The sequence below is a fragment of the Electrona antarctica genome (genome assembly GCF_951216825.1).
Source record: "Electrona antarctica genome assembly, chromosome: 8".
Lineage (NCBI taxonomy): Eukaryota > Metazoa > Chordata > Actinopteri > Myctophiformes > Myctophidae > Electrona > Electrona antarctica.
Genome location: NC_136789.1, coordinates 25,609,735 through 25,629,640, shown reverse-complemented (window position 1 = coordinate 25,629,640; position 19,906 = coordinate 25,609,735). Strand labels below are relative to the sequence as shown.

Genomic DNA, 19,906 nt, shown 5'->3' with positions numbered 1-19,906 from the left:
AAATAGAAGGTGGTAGCCCTGGTAGGTGGTGGTAGTGATTTATTATGAACAACAAAGACTCTCCCGCGAGTCCCGCCCATGATCCAGTTCGCGCGAGTTGTGTCATGTCAGTATCAGGGGGGGCGTAGGACTGTAGGACAGGACGGGACATCTTTTCCCTTTGGGGCCCCGGCTCTTTCCTCTTTGATGTGTTAGCTCTGCATGCTCCTGACTGAGTCTTGGCCCTCCTTTTGTTGTCTCGTGTGCAGTGCACGACGCACGGATCGGCTATCTGTCCACTGTGTGTGTGTCCTCGCTGTAGCGACCACCACCACCAGCTAACGTTAACGGTAAAGCATCACCGTTACATCATCATCATAGCAGCACCGCTGGGACATCGACCGAGGCGAGGCGAGGACAGAAGTGCTGCTGTAGCTCCTCCTTGGGCGTAGTGTGTTTGTTCTGAAGCTGCAGAGGGACGACAACTATCAGCCTGCAGGTATCTAGACAACTTGAACCATGAAACTAACTAACTACTACTACACCGATGGTAGTTCGTGGTCAGCAGAATTGCACCATTTCTCTCTCTCTGGTCTGCAGTGATTAGCTAGCATAGCAAGCTAAAAGTGTACATGGTACTGTCAGTTGTTACTGCACGGTGTGCGACGCCACTGTCTTCTATGGTCTGGTCCATAGCCCTAATGCCTTATTTCTGCCTTGCATTAGGCGGAATTAAGCATTAGGGCTATGGAACAGAGCTACTTAAACACGTGCCATATTGGAATTGGTGTATTAAACGGTCTGCATTTATGTAACGGTAATAATAACATGCTGCATTGTAAGTTATACCATCTCGTTTCCTGGTGCAACGTTCTGCAGTCGCTGCAAAATATGTGTAATTTGAACGTAACCCTACTAGAATTCCCTCACTCAGTAATGGTCAGCATCACCGTTATGCCATTGTGCTGCAGTGTGTGTTGATGGTGAGAAATAACAATACAGATAATGTCCATATCCTTATAGGATGAGTGACCATGACATGAATCCAGCTGCAGCAGCCCAGGCAGTGGAAGACGTGCTAGGAGATGGACGCTGGATGTCACTGGTGGGTAGCTATAGCTATAATAATAGTCTGTCAATAAATAATCCGCTCACACAACAACAATTCCCTGTTTCATAAAAAGGTTACAGGAATAACAGGATATTAATTTCACAAATAAATTGGCAGAGACATTTTGAACTGGTTGGCAAAAACCTCATCCTCAGCTGCCTGAAAATGTATTTTCTGTTTATTAAAGAACTGGAGAGACAGGTTACTGTCCTGTTACTGAACACACTTACATGACATACACTATAGTCTATAGCAATGATTACTTTAAAAAAAAAAAAAACATCTGTTTATTATGATTTTTGGTAATAGGTATACAGGCATTTCAAGAATGTTTAACCAGTAAATTGCAGATTGAAAGCAAACAAAACAAAACAAGAGACTTGCAAAAAAGGAGACAAAACATAACCATAAAAGAAAAAGACAAAAAATAAATAACATGGCTGATGACTATACCGCACTCCGAAGACGACACAAACAACATCACAATCAATTCTAAAAAACATTTCTGATTTCTCAAAACGTATGTGTACATACATAAACACCCATACATAACTGTATATAAACATACATATACACATACATACAGTACTGAAAAATCAATACATTAAATAGATGACATTAGGGGGAAGAAGAATGTTGAATTCAGTCACTTCAGTCCATAGCAATGATTACTATCAGACTATAGTGCTTTTACCTTTTAAATAATTAAAAAGAAATAAAGAAAATGTCGCTTATCCTACCTTTTTTGAGTGGTGTAAACCAGTGTTTCCCAACCTTTTTTGTCCCAGGGCACACTTTTCATAGCCTAAAAATCTCAGGGCACACCTAGATATACGGTGTATAGGCCTATCTATATACATATACATACATATGTGTATGTAATGTATGTGTATATAATATATACAGTATGTATGTATATATATATATTCATCATTCAATATTTTGAACTAAAGTTCATGGTTCCAAAAAATGAACTATTTTAATTATTTTTCGTTCTTTCTTTTTTGAATTATTATTATTATTACCACAGTACCACAGCCCATAGCCATATAGAACCTCAGACTTTATTGAATAAAAAAACTTTGGGGGATTTAATAATAAAAAAATAATTCCTTTAAAAAAATACATTTTGGAGAAAAAATAGCTCGTCTGCGATGTGAAATGCCACCTAATTCTTAATCCTTTTCCTTGTCTTTATTATGGGCCAACTTGTGAAAGCTGCATGCTTTTATTGTGAAGGGTCTCAGTTCTCACAGCCTGCATATTTCCACGTGCTGAAAATAGCTGATCGACAAGCGGACGCAACGCGTTGTGAGCTTGTAAATCAGCCATTTTCAGCATGGAACACGTGTACGACGAAGAATAAATCAGGCATCACTGCGCATCTGTGGAGGGAGGGAGATATATTGTGTTGGCCGAACGAGGCGATCATGTATGGATGTGTGCTGTCTACATGCATATGCGCGAAATGTAGCGTCTTCTGGATGCATCTCTTTTGCATTAACATTTCAATGGCCGAGGGTCGTTAGAGTCTATTGTTCCGTCGTTATCGCACGTCTAATGGTTAGACGTGTGACAACAACAATGACGCAACAATAGGAAGCCTGCAGCCCAGTAGCTATAATATTGCTTTCCCTATGGTGTTTCTTGAGAAGAATGGGCACATAATGCTTGTAAACCACCATTATATTATTCCAGTCCAAGTCCAAACCTGTTGTCGTGACCAAGTTGTCTCTTTTGCAGCATACACGATTTGTACAGGAGTGTAAAGATGCTGAACCAGATGTGCTTTTTGTCGGAGACTCTATGGTTCAGCTTATGCAGCAGTGTGAGGTGAGAAGATGGGTCCATTTGTACACTCTGTTACAAATTAATGAAATACCACTGACATTTTGTGTGTGTGTGTGTGTGTGTGTGTGTGTGTGTGTGTGTGTGTGTGTGTGTGTGTGTGTGTGTGTGTGTGTGTGTGTGTGTGTGTGTGTGTGTGTGTGTGTGTGTGTGTGTGTGTGTGTGTGTGTGTGTGTGTGTGTGTGTGTGTGTGTGTGTGTGTGTGTGTGTGTGTGTGTGTGTGTGTGTGTGTGTGTGTGTGTGTGTGTGTGTGTGTGCAAGCAATACCGATAGGTCCGATACTGATCTTGTGAAATGTTGCAAATTTTAATATTTCCAAAATGATTATATGTCAAAACCCACGTCAAAACTGTTCCTGGGTGTGGGGAGGAAGGGGAGAATGTTTAGGCCCGTCACAAAAATGCAAAATGATGTTATACTATATATCTGATTGACATTTATACCACTTAAATGGTTTCGCCAGATAGGGTAAATTGCCGATCACATATAGGGTAAATGCCGATTACCGATCAGAGTGAATCTGCTTGTGTGAAATGTTCAGGAAGACCAAATCAGTACCAAAATGAGGGAACTCTTATGAAATTCTAGATATGACTTGCATTTGTGCTTTCATGGTATCAGAAGCAGGTTACCATACATACTACAATTTTAGAATTGTGACGCAACGGGCATGAACATTATAATAATTAACTAAACCGAGTGCATTATAGACAATCATATTGGAAGTTTGCTATTAATTATGTTCTGGCATTGGTTTTGTGCCATATCGGTGTGAATTGCTTCTCATTTCCAGCTATGCATTTTAAAGTTTATTACCCAAAATGAAGATCATAGTGAGTGAATGTCTAAGCATTCCAGCATTGTGTGATAGTCTCACGTGGTCAGATGACCCACTGGAATCACAAGTCAGCATGTCTGGGTTTCGCCAGAGAAAAAAAACCCTGCATGGGAAGCTTCTGATTGGCTTACAGGGCTCTACAAGCCAAGGGACAGATGTATTTCCCTGAGGAGGTTTGTTTTGACTCTGGGAAGTGGCCACACAGTCCAGGGGTTCCATAAATGGTGTAGAAGTCTAGAGTATAAGGTTATTAATAAGAAGTACTACAGTTAAGTAACGTTTCAACAAGTTTGTTCAGAGTTAACTGACCAAAAGGTCGAAATGTTAGGTTTTTTTGCCTATTAATCCTGTGCTCCAGACAGAATTAAAATGTAAAAGTTACAAGATTGACACTGACATCGCTTAGTGGGTTCGAGTCCAGTTCATGAATCCTCACTAACTTGCATTTCTCTCCCCATCTCTCTCTCTCTCCCTGTTTCCCGTCTGTCTCTACTGTGCAACTATTATTTAAAAAACAAAAACAAAAAAGAAATATCAGGGATGGTTCAGCTCATGTAAATAAAATATCTGATTAGAATCATGCAATAATATGGTATGTGTTGGTCTTAATAAAGCAATATGTTCTGCTGTCCATATAGGTCTGGAGAGAGTTATTCTCTCCTCTCCATGCTCTAAACTTTGGCATTGGGGGAGACACCACCTGTAATGTGCTGTGGAGGCTGCAGAATGGAGAGCTGGATAACATTAGGCCCAAGGTGAGAAAGAACACACTGTTCAGAGCCACAAGGGACAAACTTGTACCAAGGAGAGGTAGAACTTGTGAAACTGAACTAGTTCTTAATATTAATAGCCCATTGACTACCATCCATGGTACAATGTACTTGACAATATTCCCAGCAAGACAAATTACGTCATAGACTTTTAACCGGGACACCAACAAGCTCACAACACCGTCGCTTCGCGTCCTGTTGTGAGCTTGTAGATCGGCTATTTTCACTACTTTTTAAACATTTGTTTTCTAATTTATGGAATTGTTTTTACATATATTCTTTTAAAATAATAATTAAAAACTAAATATAGGAAACCAAAAATAAAGGGACCCATAAAAATGTGTCCACGACCCGCAAATGGGTGCCGAGCATGTGCATGTGCATGTGACGTGAGGGTGTCCTTCAACCTTGGAAATATAGTAGACTGAAGACGGCACTTCATGCTGACCTGGTACAGTATGACATACAGTACATTTTTAAGAATCGCCACCATTCATAGAAATGTCATTTGGGTAACTTCTTTTGTTATTTAGGAAGAGGGAAGCATATGTCACACACTGAGGTCCCGGTACAAGATGCCAAGTAGACAGCCTTTGCACCGTCTAATGCTGCATGCCAGCATTAGATATCAAAGTAGAACAAAGTTGTGACTGACATGACTGGTTTGGTTATTCATGCAGGTTTGCTCTTGAAACTGCTGTCGTCAGCCCTGCATAAGGTGACGGCCCCCTTCACTCAACACATCCATTATTCAGTGCATTGCAGCCTAATTTATAGTATGTTGCCCACCAAAAAGAACGGACACATCACAAGCCCTTTTTTAGCTTATTTCTGTACTTTTTGGCAATTGCATTGCATTGTGCAATGGAGTATAAATTAAGCTTAACAGTCAACTTTTGAATGTAATAATCGCGACCATAGGTCGCATTTACTATGAAAACCTGCATCTCCTGTCCGTTAGTTAGTTAGTTAGTTAGTTAGTCCCACTGGTACCGTACACCCGGTAAAGAAATTACAGCTTGTGACTGTAACATAAGCTTTCGCTATCTTTGTGTATAAATATGGCCAGGTCTCATCCGTCTGTCTCAGCAGTGAAGTGCTCGACCTCAGACCTGTATGCTTGATGTACTTCTCCCTTGATATCATGCAATACACGTATAACATATAGTACGTCAAATGTCTCTGACTACTTCAGCCTCAGTATCCTGATTGATCCAGAATTCCTCGACAGTAACGTTAATGTAACATTTGTTTGCATTTCAAATGCGTGTGAAAGGTCCCTGCAAAAAGGAAGGATTGATTTTCAAATTACATTCAAACGTCCATGACTAACTCCACAGTGATTTGTTACGCTCTAAAAATAAAGCCACTAACGGAAAATGGTCTGTTTATGTATGATGATTTATGGCCAAAGCTGTGACAGTGACATGGATTGATACCAATATGTTCAGTTTTAAACACTGCATTCAGCAGGAATGAACTCTGAAGCCTACCTCAGCAGCCATTGGCTATACAAATAACCCATTTTGACCTGAGATCAGATTCTAAAAATGTCTTCTACATCCTGACAGTTTTCTGAAAAAGCTATGTTTCTATGTCAGTCGTTCTTCGATTTTTCAAAAATAGCAGACCTACAAGCTCGTAGCGCGCCACTCGGTGGCGTGCTATGAGCTTGTAGATCTGCTATTTTTCAATAGCTAAAGCACAACATAATGCTAACACCAAAAGGGCTTCCCGCCCAGAATGGGATAAACCTGAGTTTATTAGTTCTATCCTAAATAACAGAAAGGGGTCTTGGACTGACTTAAGAATTATTTCATGGAGAAGGCTGACCAGCCTGGCTGCTATCTATACCCTGGTGACCAGGCAGTGACCAACAGAATATGTCTCTGTTTTGTCATCCGGTGCAGGCGGTGGTGCTGTGGGTAGGAACCAACAATCATGAACACACAGCGGAGCAAGTTGCAGGGGGTGTCCTTTCCATTGCAGAGCTACTCACCTCTCGCTTTCCCAAGGCAAAAGTAGTTGTACTGGTAAGTTGTTATTTACTTGATGTCATACATCTCTGTAGAGTTAGGCCTCACTCAGACCTTTAAAACATTGATGCATGCTTGTTGTATGAATGTTGTCATGGCCGCCCCAATGCATTTCCAATGGAAGTCACATGGTTTGTAGTCCACATTTTGGACTACAAGCTGTTGTATGGCTTTCGGCTGCGTTTCGACTGCGCCCCTCCCCCTCATACAACACAAATGTTGTGTCAAACCATGTGACTCCCATTGGAAATGCATTGAGGCAAGCTGTGTCACACCCTTTGTATACAACAAGCATACAGCAATCTGTTGCGACCGTGTGAGTGAGGCCTTAAAGGGAACGCTTGACTGGTTAATTATATACAGTGGCTATAAAAGGAAAAAAAAGTATTCACACCAGTGACTACTACTCACATTTTAATGTGCTACAAAGCAGTGTTGTTTTTGGCAGCAAATTTCTATTTTAGTTTTAGTCATAGTTTCTTGAATAGTTTTCACTTAGTTTTAGTCACATTTTAGTCACCTGGAATGTGTTAGTGTTAGTGTTAGTTTTAGTCGACTAAATGTCATGAGATTTTAGTCGACTAAATCTGCAGGTGATTTAGTCGACTAAAATGTGTTTTGGCGGGCCTTGATGCCGTCATAATGGCTGATTTTACACTTGCTATTTTCAGCATTGTAAAATGACTTATAGTGGATCTCTTGTCCACTAGTCTCTTCCTAACATTTTAGTCTAGTTTTTATTTGTTGACGAAATTGTCAATATATTTAGTCTTAGTTTTAGTCATCATGGCTTAGTTTTCATGTAGTTTCCATTTAGTTTTCGTCAGTGAAAAAAGGTAGTCGACGAACATTTTTTGTCTTAGTTTTAGTCGACGAAAACAACACTGCTACAAAGTCAATTGTAGGCACACCTGCATTTCAACAAATTGTCTACAATTTCCTTTTTGTTGTTTGGAGGCAAGACAAGGCAAGTGTATTTATATATCACCTGTCAACACGGCAAATCAAAACGCTTTACATAAGTGGGTGGATGTGTGTGCTTTGTTTGTTTCCGTTCTTAAAACATTAAGACGTAGAGGATTAAGAGTGCAAAAGAAACGCATAAAAGGACATTTGAAAGTGGAAAAATAAGAATAAAATTACAATGCAGAAGAAAATATTATAAGGCAGTGGCAAACGGAAAGGTCTACATTACAAACTCACAAGCCTATACAGTATGCTATTTTTCTACTTGAAAATAAGTGAAATGTTTTATTTTAGGGATACCAGGGTCAATACGGTTAACATTATCAGAGATCCGGTCTAGGTGTGTTTTAGACTGTATGATAAAAAAAACCCTCTTATTCCCGGCGTCGCTTTGTTTTGGTCCCCCCTGTTTGTTTTTCGTCTCGCCATTCGCTACAAGTTGGAATAAAAGATGGATATACCAAACAAACTATTCCAAGAAGTACTTGAAGAAACTTGTCGGATTCATCCGCCACATCAAGGCTTTTATTGGGTAGGCCATAGGGAACAAAGTCTTATGCACACCTGATATGCTCTGAGACGGGTGCGTAGGCAGGGCTCAATGTATTCAGAAAACAAGTGCATAAAGACCTGCACACTGTCTGCACTTGCAATACAAACACTTTATTTAGGCAATGTTTCGGTCAAAGACCTTCAGGCATCTGAGTAGGCCATAAAATTATGATGACCGCTAGGAATTATTTTGGGCAATTCTGATTCCGGTTTGGGGGTTCCCGGCCTGATGACTACAAACCAGACTAAAACATGACGTAAGTTATCACCCACTCCCGACCGGATCATAAACCCCAAATGGTATGCACCCCAGGCTTCATAAACCCCAAATGGTATGCCTCCCAGGCTAAGTAATCCATAATTAATTTCAGGGTTTGCTGCCACGGGGGGAGCTGCCCAACCCACTGCGAGAAAAGAATGCTGCTGTGAACGGGTTTCTCCGTTCCTGGCTGCCACGACTGCACCAGGCTCAGTTCTTGGACGTAGGAGCATGGTTTGTGCACTCTGACGGAGCCATCACAACCCGGGACATGTTTGACTTCCTGCACCTGACGCAGGCGGGCTACCGTACCATATCCAAGCCTCTCTGTGACCTTCTGCTGCAGATACTGGAGGAGACGCCTGAGGAGAGAAGGCCTTCGCAGGTTTGAGGGACTGTAGCCAAGGAAGACACTCGGCCAGAGGCATGCCTCACCTACTGCTGTAGTGTAGAGGAAGGTGCAGGGAGGCATGCCCCTGGCTTCTTGAGGGGGAAAGAAAGGGCTTACTCATAAGAGGGGGCCGTGATGAAGTCAGAGAGAAGAGAGGATAGGCCCCCTGGTATGGGTGAGCCCATACAAAGGAGAGTGGGAACAAATGCATGAATACAGAGTCGGAGTATGCCGTGAAGAGCTGCCCAAAAGAAAGAGACTACATTACTGATTTAGAGCCCGTGACTGCAGTAGTAGCACTATTGCAAGAGGACAGTCTGAAACACTGTCAAATATGCTGAGACAATGGAAGACGACAATGACACACACATGCATATTATAAATAATACACAGTCCTTGGGACATAGGGAGAGCTATTCATAGACCCTATGTAGATGACGTACTTCTCATTTTATTCACAAATGACAGGGGACTATACACGTGAAGTTATTTTCTCATGTACAGCAAAGTCATACGATTAGTCACAGACGTTACCGCAGTGAAATTTGTTCTCCGCATTTGACCCATCTCTTGGAACGGTGAGCCGCAGCGTGCGCCGCGCTCAGGAATCATTAGTTGATTTGACCCCCAATCTAACCCATTGATGCTGAGTGCCAAGCTGGGAGGCATTGGGTCCCATTTTTACAGTCTTTGGTATGACCCGGCCAGGGATCGAACCCCGACCTCCCAGTTTCAGGGCGGACACTCTAACCACAAGGCCACTGTCTGTTGTCAAACATTGTGTCAAACATTGGTGTCAAGCATTGGCACAATGTAGCAAAAGAAAAGGCAAAAGGCCATCAACACAAACATTTATTAAATTTATGTGGACACAAGACATGACCAGTGAAGGGAGTGGACTGCAGGAAATATGTGTGCAGAATGTGGTTACAACAATGCATTACAAATGCACAATCATGCATTATAGTAATTGTAATTGGTAGGGAAAACTACATGAACAACTTTACCGTAATCAAGTTGTTTAGGTAGGCAGTCCAATACTGGCCACTCAAACAATTTTTTGAAAGTTTAAGGCTATTGTTTCAGAAGACAGGGTCAACTAGCTTCCATCTAGAAATGGATTTTGTGCTACAAATGTCTTGCATATTCGCCAAATCCTCATAATTAAAGAGTTGCATATATATTTTCTTTAGGTGTATACAGGATCAGTCAGAACAACCAGGTTTAACCCCGGACATTTGTTAACAGTAGTTAACATGGTAGTTAACGTAGTTGCCCTATTAGTGTACCAAAACTCTCTAGCCACCATGTTTTTGTGAACCCTAAACACAAGAGCAACAGGGTCTATCCTACATCAGGTAGCTAAAGATGGTACCAGCTTTACAAGTTCTTCTCTTCCAACGTATCTGTTGACCGTGACTTCACATAATCAAAGACTCCCATTGTATATTGCTGCCTCCCATCATCAAGTTGGGTTCAGCACTGCACCAGTTTTGTTTCAACAACTAAAATACAAATGATAGACGAAGATATGATTTATTGTTAGCCAGTGACATATAATCCCCCAGTACATAATTGTGTGAAGGATTAATCAAAATGCATTCCAATCAGTTACTAATATGTCACAATATAGTATAAAAGAAAGAAAGCAGCTTAAGGAATTTCCATACAGGCAATTTCCCACTCCTTCATTCATACATACAGTAGATATTTTAATACTATACTATTTATTGCATACCTAAGTATCAGCTCTTCCTGTCTCTTTCACATTTAATGACTCTCTCCGTGATACGTCATGCGTAATAGTTGATTCCCATGCAGCCCTGTCATCAAAGCACTTGCGTTTTGAGTACATAACGTTGGTGTATATATTTTAACGTGGAAGTAGCACAATGCTTCGCTACATACAGAGATATACCGTATATTGTCACAGTAAATGTTACCACAGGTCATAGTGAAAAAAATGTGTTTGTGAGCTTATACTCGTTTCTTTTATGTTTTTCTTTTCCCTATGGCAGTCTTACTTTGTGTTGAATAGCTGTTACAGTGTACAGTATGTGTGTGTGTGCCTTAAGTGTTGCTGAAAAAGCTGTGTGTGCCACTTTTAAGGAAGTGACCATTTGTATAATACATGTTGAAGCTGGAATAGATGACTGTGGGTTTTGAGTGATAGTATTTGTGTGGAAGTTCAGATAGTGGGAGTCTATGTGGTGCAATATTTGCACTATTTTTGTTCTTATTAAGTGCAAATATGGTAAAGCATTCCAATAAAACATGTAATAATTTATTGGAGGGTAAAACCTTATTTTATTAATTTCACAGATGAAACTAGAAAAGTGCGATCGTCGGAGCGCAGATCCTCGCCAGGCCAGTTGCCTACACAGGGCTGTGTTGTGACCTGTTATATCCCCACCTATATAGACCGATTTGAAGCACTTGGGGTGGCAGTTCTTCCTTTAATAGCCTGCTGGGAGTGTGTGCAAAGTTTCACTCCTATTGACCATTTGCAGAGTGCGTCCATCTTGCCAGAAAGGTGGTAACCAGGTGCAATTTCCCATTGACAGCCCATTCATCCAAACTGATTTGAGTATATTTAACCATGTTAAACTCGCCAACATTGCAGCTTTACGAAAAGCTTGAATTATCCTCTTTCTATCTGTAAAGTGTTTGTTTCATAAAAATCCACCGTAGACATGTTATTAGCTACACCCTGTGTAAGGAATTGTAAGGAATTGTTGGAGTTTGGAAGTGCTCGTTGGATATCACTGAACGGCCCTGCGTACCACCTGTTTTGAATTTGCACATAATGCAGGAGGCAGCAGGAGGCTGCTTTACTGAAAACGAGCGCTTCCAAACTCCACTTAACACTTAATCACCTGCAAAGAAGTTCTTGACAGGAAGTAGCTCATAACATGTCTACGGTGGATTTTTATGAAACAAAGTTTTGTATTGAGTTGTGCTTGAAATGTACTGCAATTCTCCAATCTGTTATTTCAATCAATCAATCAAAAACACACTATTCAGATAGAGGATAATTCAAGCTTTTTGTACAACTGCAATGTTGGTGAGTTAACGTTTTTAATACAATCAGATAGGACTTTCTTGTTTGGATGGATGGGCTGTCGATGGGAAATTGCACCTGTTACCACCTTGCTGGCAAGATGGACGCACTCTTTATATGGTCTATTGGACACTGTTTTCATCATTTGTGGCAAAACTGACCTCTACCACAACCTTTGAAAGCCATTCGTAGCCAATCGGAATGGAATCTGAAAGATCTGACCGATATGTCTCAATCACATAATGACTTGTGAGGTTTGAGAGGTTCTTCCTTGGCCTCCTGGAGTCCTGGGAGTGTGTGTAAAGTTTCACTCTGATCGGTTCAGCTGTGCCTGAGATTAGCTGCCAACAGCCAAATGGACAGACAGGCAAACACACAGACTCACAAGAGTGAAAACATCCCTCACCTTTTGGCCTGGTGGGGATAATTCATCTAGGGGGGATTAAAAAATATAATGTCAAAAAAGAAAGATATGAGTTCAAGTCCGTTGCTCTCCCCATGTCCCCCATATATGGGGACTAGGTTGGCGGAGGGTGTGTAGAGCCCAGGATCACATTAGATAATTGACACAGGGGTGAAAAATGGGTTACAAAATCGTGGGATCAAAAAAAAAAGAAAAAGGGAAAGATAAATTGAGCAGTGGATAATCTCTCACCATGAGAGGGAGCCATTTCATCATGAAAACGTAACACTAATGAAGGCTCCCATCAGTTCCTTCTCCACATGGAGATGGCTAACCTGACTCCACCAGATGGGGCAGCAGAGTCAGGTTAGGAGATGGCCACATTGGCCAGTAAATGTATGCTATTTGTTAGTAGCATATTTTACCATTCCGAATGTAAGAGTAATGCTAACTCACAAGAACAATTTTGCAATTTCTATATTTGTGCTGTCGATTTGGATTATTTAAGTCCTAACTCTATATACTGATCTTCTCCAATTATTGTTAACTATTATATAGTTTACTATGAAAACCTGCAAAATCTGTCGGTCACGCCTAACCTGTCAGTCAGTCTGTCCGTCAGTCACGCCTCGTGACATGCTCCATATATGGCCAATACAGAATTAATTCCATATGTTTAACTGAACTCATCAAAACCTGTACACTTACGACAATGCCCTGCTGCCACCCTTACATCTCCATATATGGAGCTGATCTGACCTCATCAAACCCTGTACACTAGACACGCTCCATATATGGCCAGTGCAGAATACATTCCATATGTCGATCGGACCCCCCATGCCAAAGCGCCAGTGCTCGCCCAGCAGTTTGCTGTCATCCAGACGAGGTCGTTTCTCTCCCTCAGGGCGTCTTACTGGTTTTAATATACTAATCCTTTACTACCTGGATAGAGTTGATTTCCCTAAAAGCTACAACATGTGTACTACTGTAGCTACTGTAACATAACCACAGCACATTACACTCATAATGCATCCATCAACAGCCAAGGATGGTGGCCAAATGGTTCATTTATGTGGCTTTTATACTGTAAATGGTACAAATGGAACAATGGTACAAATGGAACATTTGTACACTCTCAGAGTTAGATTAACATTGATTTTACAATATAAATTGGGGTCCTAGAGATAGAAATGCCATGAAATGGGGGTCCGTAGCCTAATGCATGTCAAACTGGGGGTCCTTGAAATTAAACTGGTTGAGAATCGCTGCTGGAGCCGTCAAAACCGCCTCTTATGGGGAGGTCCCTGGCATGTCTTTTCAAATGGGGGTCCGCGGGTTAATTTGGGGGTCCTTCACATGAAACAGTTTGGGACCCACTGCTCTAGACTCTAGAGACCCTGGCTCTATGGTCTCAGGCTGCAGCCAAGCTCTGTGCCAATCAAAAGGGAATCGGACCTCAATTCAGTTTACGTAGGAAAATCATAGGCTATGTTTTCCTACAACTGCCCAGGATTTTCACCAGCTTGATGAATTTGAGTTAAAAAACTCAAAAAAGTAAACATTGAATTGTTGAAAATATTAAGAAAATGATGGAGGAGAAAACACTTGCCTATACATACTTGCCAACAGCTTTTATTAAAAAAAGACTTTAGATTCGGTTAACTTAAACTTAAATAGCGACTACAAGTTTCTTCACTGTCAGGGAGAATTAAAAATGAGGTTGAACCCCAGAAGCGAACATTTGCAAAATATAGCAGATCTACAAGCTCACAATACGCTGCAGGATTTGGTGTGGATGGAAAAAAGTGGTCAAAGTACAGTTGTAACTCATGTTCATTTTGATAGAGACAGGTGGTTAAATGGAAGAGACAAATGGAAAGGTTAATGAGAAGTTTTTGTTGGTTTCTAGCCCAGTGTTACATCATCATGTTTATGATTCCACTTAAGTTTTAAAGAGATTCATGTTGCAACATGCAACTGCTTTTTGTTTTATGCTGTGTTTTTACAGCCCATGCTATACTGTCTGTATCATCAGCCCAGTTTGCAAGCTTATAGACGTTTGGTAGTGCCAGGGTATGATCAGCAGCATGTGTGAAAAGATAGAAAACTCTTGCATTCCACCTGGCTATGATGTGCAAGAACCTACCAAAGGTCACATTTTGCATAAGCCTGGAGGGTCAGGGTTTGCAACACGTTGCCTAATTAGTATGTTGCTTGGGTTACAACATACAATGAAGTGTTGGCATCTATCTCATATCTTATCTCCGGCCTGAGGTTGCACAGTATCTAATAACGCTACACAACATGAGAAAGAGAACCTAAACGGGTCATATGCTATGCTCACTGACCTCCTTTTGTTGTAGGCTACACACGCACTATCCTGTGTTTGACTGGCTTATCAAAAGAAAATACACCACTGAGAAGCTGTGGATTTAATTTCACCTTCTGTTTTTGCTTGTATGTTTTTTATTTATTCATTTACTATTATTAGTAAAGACCTATAGTAATGTGGTAAGTGGAAGTCACTTCCTTGGTTGTCTTTGGTCCCGTCTCCAATCTAAATAAAAACAAAACATACAGGTTATGGTTCAGAGTTAATATTTAGATGCTGGAGTGCTTCTTATGGTTGAAGCACTTTCCCCATGGTCTACGTACAGTATGTGAGAGCTTTGTTTTGGTATGCCAGTATCTTTGAGATGTTATCAATGCATTAGCAACATGACCCATAAATTCCTGTTGGTGCAAGTGATATCGAGATATTTATGGTTACGTTGACACTATCGGTTTCACTGAACTATGTTAACCTTCTGCCAAAAAGGCTCTACATTATGCTTGAAAGCTTGTTAGCGTTTTACACCAACAATGGCTAATTCCTGCTATGCTTCTACATCTGTGCAGCTGCCCAGCAGTATAATTCTACTATATCCTTAACCTTTCACCTGAGCAGTAGTAGCCTGTCTTGTTTTTGGAGGAATCATTCCATCTCTTTCTATAGATACTGTACATACAAGGCAGACCTATATTCTAATTACAGTTTTACAGTACATGTATCATCTGAAGACAATGGAGTGAGACAATTTCCAGTGTTTTTATAAAACAATGTAGCTTATACAAGAAACAATTTCCTTCGTTAAAAACAATTTATGCAAGATTTTGTATAATGCAAACAAGCCAGGGCCTGGCTTCCTTGTGCAATCTGTATCAAGTGTGTCATCAATATGTCTTTCTTGTAAACATGGAGTTGGAAACATCCGAGTATGGCTTCAGACTGGCCAAAGTGTGGATCTGAGGTTATAAATTCACACATAAAAATGTATTCTGATCAGTTTAGTGGTTTGTGAGATTAGCTGTGGACAGACACACACATTTGGAGGACACGCATACATACAGGGAATAAATGCAAGCAAACTGGGCACTTTTGCGGGTTGTGCCTGTGGGAGAGTTTTACCTAATCCTCAAATTCTTAAGTAAGTAATTTGGCGATCTCCTGCTAAAAGTGTTCTATTTTTGGGTGAGTTAATGCCACCTCCGGAGAAGATGGATTTAAAATGGATGAACACATGATGACACATCTCTATTCTGAAATATTCAATGTGTTTTTAAGGCCATGTAGTAACTTACATGTAAAGTCCTTGTGGTCAAAAGATATGTTGAGTCATTCTAATCATGCAACTCAATAACATTGATTAAATACCTTAGCTTAGCTGTTAACTTTGTCCAGCTAACTAAAACAAATATTTACAAAACAGGAGTAAGATTCCAGGTGCTCACAGGAGGTGAAAAGATGACTGTAGTAAGAAATGTAAAAGGTGCTCACCCGAATCACACAGGATTAAAAACAACAAACGATTTGGGCGCTCAGAAGTAAAAAGAATAGCCTTTATTTAATTAAAAGACAACTGCCACCCGGTCCAGGCACCTTGGCTGGTAATCCAGTCTGGCAGTGTGCCGCGGGTTCGACTCCCGATCCCGACGGCCTTTACTGCGTGTCTCCCCCCCCATCTCTCTCCCCATTTCCTGTCAGCCTACTGTATACCTATCCCTCTATAAAAGAAATCACACCTGTGTGAACTGAGTGGTGCATGGTCTTATATAGCCTGATCAGCTGTGGTCTGACGTAATGTCAGTGACCATAGTAACCATGCTCATTTTTTTGGTCTCGTTTTTTTGGTACGAACAAACACGGGTACACGGGTACAAAGCCAGTTGTTGGAGTGGTTTGCACCACTCAAAAAAATATATATATGGAAAAAAAAGAAAAACGTTTTGAGCATAAAAGGTCTTCATTAGGGCGAAAAGCAAGGCTATTGCTCTTTTTTCTGCTGAGTACCCGGAACGTCTGTGGTATTTTTAGGGGTATATTCAGCTATTAGTGTCGACATGTTACGTCATGATGATGTACGATGATAAGAGCGCCCCCCACTTCACACATACACTGTATCCTAATATGCAACTGTTTTAGTTACTATATTACTTGCGCAAGCAGAGCGTGCAAGTAATGTTATCAGTCAGGTGCCTTAGCAGCATATGATATGACGTCATATGCTGGCACAAAGCTGACCGTGCAGGTATGTTTTCCGTCATGCTACGAAGCATATGTCCCACGACGTGATGAAGATATGTACCAATGTCCCTTAGAATGCATATGATATGACGTCATATGCTGGCCCCGGACATACAGAAGCAGACCCTGCAGGCATAAGTAATCATTACCATACTTCAAAATACTACTTTTTCTCCTCCAAAAGCAAGGTACGTAGCAAATAGCTAAACCTAATAATTCCATATTGCAAACGTTCTTTCACAGAGAGGCTGAGATTTGAAAGTTTGTAGCGGTATACAGTACTTGCACGCTCTGCTTGCACACTACTAGTGCCTACAAGCAAGTAGGCACTCGACAGAGTGCAGTTCTAGTTATTAATGTACCACTGGTGCAAGGATGACACGTTTGGTTGTGTCATCTGTTAAAACGGACTTTGGTACAGATTATTCAGGGTGTGTGTAGTTGGTATTTACAATACAAGATAAAGCAACACATCTGCAGTGTCATAGCCTCTGGTCATACTGATTCTGAAACCTGCCTGTTTCCTCAGTTACTGACCCTTGATCTAGTCCTTACAAGGGGCTGAGGTCCACCTTTAGAGCAACACATCCACACTCATGGACCTATAAAAGACATCCAGTCTTGTGGATCGTCCTCAATCTCACGGAAGAGCAACCCCCAGGTAAGAGAGAAGATGCTTAACATGGTGATGATAAAGAGTAATCGATTGGAAAAATAGTCTGGAGGAATTAAAGCTGCAGTTGCATGAAAGACAGTTTAAGGACATTTTAAAAGATGCGTTTTTGTATTGAGTTAATGTATGAATTCAAGTTCTGATGTCAGAATAATTGTAATGCCTCTTCATTGTCATTCTCAGGGATTCATCATGAAGGTTCTGGCTTGTGCATTGACCCTCTTGTTGGCTGTTGGTGGGTATCCATTTAATCTACTTCTATTACCCCTACTTAAGTGTCAAAGCGTCTTGTGTGTTTTCTGCCTGTCCTTTATCTCAATTATCTTTAATATGATGCCATCTCCATGCAGGCTCCCAGGCCTTCGCCATGCAGAGCGATGCTCCCTCTCAGCTCGAGCACGTCCAGGCTGCTGTCACGATGTACCTGAACCAGGTGAAGGACAGTGCCCAGAGGGCCTTGGACCACCTCGATGGAACCGAGTACTCTGAGTACAAGTAAGAGACCAATATGCACCATTATGCACCATTTCCTTTTTTCATTATCTTATTTATTTGTTTGTCTTTGTAAGACCAATCTCATGTTTGTGACATTGTGTTTTTTCTTCTTCCCTGTACCTACCTTCCATCCAGGGTGAAGCTGTCTGAGAGCATGGACAAGCTTCAAGAGTATGCCCAGACCCTGACCCCTTACAGCGAGGCCTTCTCAACCCAGTTCTTGGAATCCACCAAGCAGATGCGCGAGAGGGTGATGGCTGACATGGAAGACCTGCGCACTCAGCTGGAGCCCAAGCGTCAGGAGCTGCACGAGGTTCTGCAGAAGCACTCCGAAGAATACCGTGCTAAGCTGGAGCCCATCATCCAGGAGTATATGACCCAGAGCCAGAAAGAGGTCGATTCTCTGAGAGCTAAGCTTCAGCCGGTCGTGGATGAGATGCGCGCCAAGATGGAGGCTAATGTGGAGGAAACCAAGACCAAGCTTGTGCCAATGATCGAGGCTGTCCGCACCAAGCTGACCGATCGTCTGGAGGAGCTGAAGAACATCGCCACTCCCTACGTTGAGGAGTACAAGGAGCAGCTGACAAAGGCTGTGGGAGAGGTTAAGGACAAAATCACCCCACATACCCAGGACATGCAGACCAGGCTGGAGCCCTACATGGTGGACCTGAAGACCAGGTTCATGTCCCTCTACGAGACCATCGCCCAGGCTGTCCAGGCATAAGCTGACCGCTGCAAAACCACTCCACTCCATTCAATGCACACAAACAAGCAGCCAGTTGATGCTAGTGATTTGAAACCCTACACATAAGAACTGCTCCATTCAGTGATGAAGTCAATGAAGTCACATGTCACCTCCTGCCATACCTCTGAGACTGTATCTTTGGATGCTTTGTATACATTTTGGTTTACAATTCTCTGTTTCACACATAACAAACGGTAAATAAAAGATTTCAGAAATACAGTGATGTTATCCAAAGTATTGCATTTTTAGAAGAAACCGAAATACAATATATTATACATAGTTTGTTTGTATGGAATGTGGAATATTCAAGTCATAGAACTGTGTGTGTGCGTGCGTGCGTGCGTGCATGCGTGCGTGCATGCGTGCGTGCGTGCATGCGTGCGTGTGTAGAGATGGAGGGAAGGATGTATAGATGGATGTACAGTACATGTATCATCTGAAGACAATGGAGTGAGACAATTTCCAGTGTTTTTATAAAACAATGTAGCCTATACAAGAAACAATTTCCTTCGTTAAAAACAATTTATGTAAGATTTTGTATAATGCAAACAAGCCAGGGCCTGGCTTCCTTGTGCAATCTGTATCTAGTGTGTCATCAATATGTCCTTCTTGTAAACATGGAGTTGGGAACATCCGAGTATGGCTTCAGGCCAAAGCGTGGATCTGAGGTTATAAATTCACACATAAAAATATTCTGATCAGTCTAGTGGTTTGTGAGATTAGCTGTGGACAGACACACACATTTGGAGGACACGCATACATACGGGGGATAAATGCAAGCAAACTGGGCACTTTTTGCGGGTTGTGCCTGTGGGAGAATCTGGGAACTTTTCCGAAGTTCTCAACCTAGGGTGTGATTCGAATGGTGGGGCACTGAACTGAAACGGACGCACGAAACCTTTGGGACATTCTGTACTGGCACTGGGCACTTTTCTGAAGTTCACCCAACTGAACAGTCTTCACGGCCATTCAGAGGAAACGGGGAATGAGCGATTAGAAATGGGTTTTAAAATTAAAACAGGCAATGGGTCCAGGTATAAAAATAATACTAAAAATAAATAAAGAAAACGCCTGGAGCAAATACCATGTATCTCAGTTCCTCTCAATTCCTGAGATATGACAGCTAGATAATGTCATCTTGACCAAACGGCTAATGATTGATTGATTGATTGATTGAAGAATTTATTAACAGTTTGCAGAATTACAGTACATTTC

The 19,906-nt window shown here is 41.4% G+C and overlaps 1 protein-coding gene across 2 annotated transcripts; it reads left to right on the top strand.

Annotated features, from left to right (window-relative positions):
- The first annotated feature begins 87 nt into the window (after positions 1-87).
- On the top strand, positions 88-18,897 carry apoa1a (apolipoprotein A-Ia). 2 transcript variants are annotated; one of them, XR_013790598.1, is made up of 8 exons: positions 88-478; positions 1,003-1,084; positions 2,834-2,923; positions 4,415-4,531; positions 6,457-6,579; positions 8,472-8,744; positions 17,308-17,439; positions 17,635-17,681. XR_013790598.1 is itself a non-coding variant. In XM_079507701.1 (4 exons), exons 2-4 carry the CDS (start codon positions 17,644-17,646, stop codon positions 18,668-18,670), a joined length of 777 nt encoding a protein of 258 aa, XP_079363827.1. In that variant the 5' UTR covers positions 17,309-17,439; positions 17,635-17,643; the 3' UTR covers positions 18,671-18,897. The 2 variants fall into 2 exon arrangements, 1 of the variants encoding a protein (XP_079363827.1); XM_079507701.1 differs by lacking the exons at positions 88-478; positions 1,003-1,084; positions 2,834-2,923; ... (1 more) ...; positions 6,457-6,579; positions 8,472-8,744 and adding exons at positions 17,802-17,946; positions 18,082-18,897 and having other exon boundaries at positions 17,309-17,439; positions 17,635-17,686.
- Positions 18,898-19,906: the final 1,009 nt, after the last annotated feature.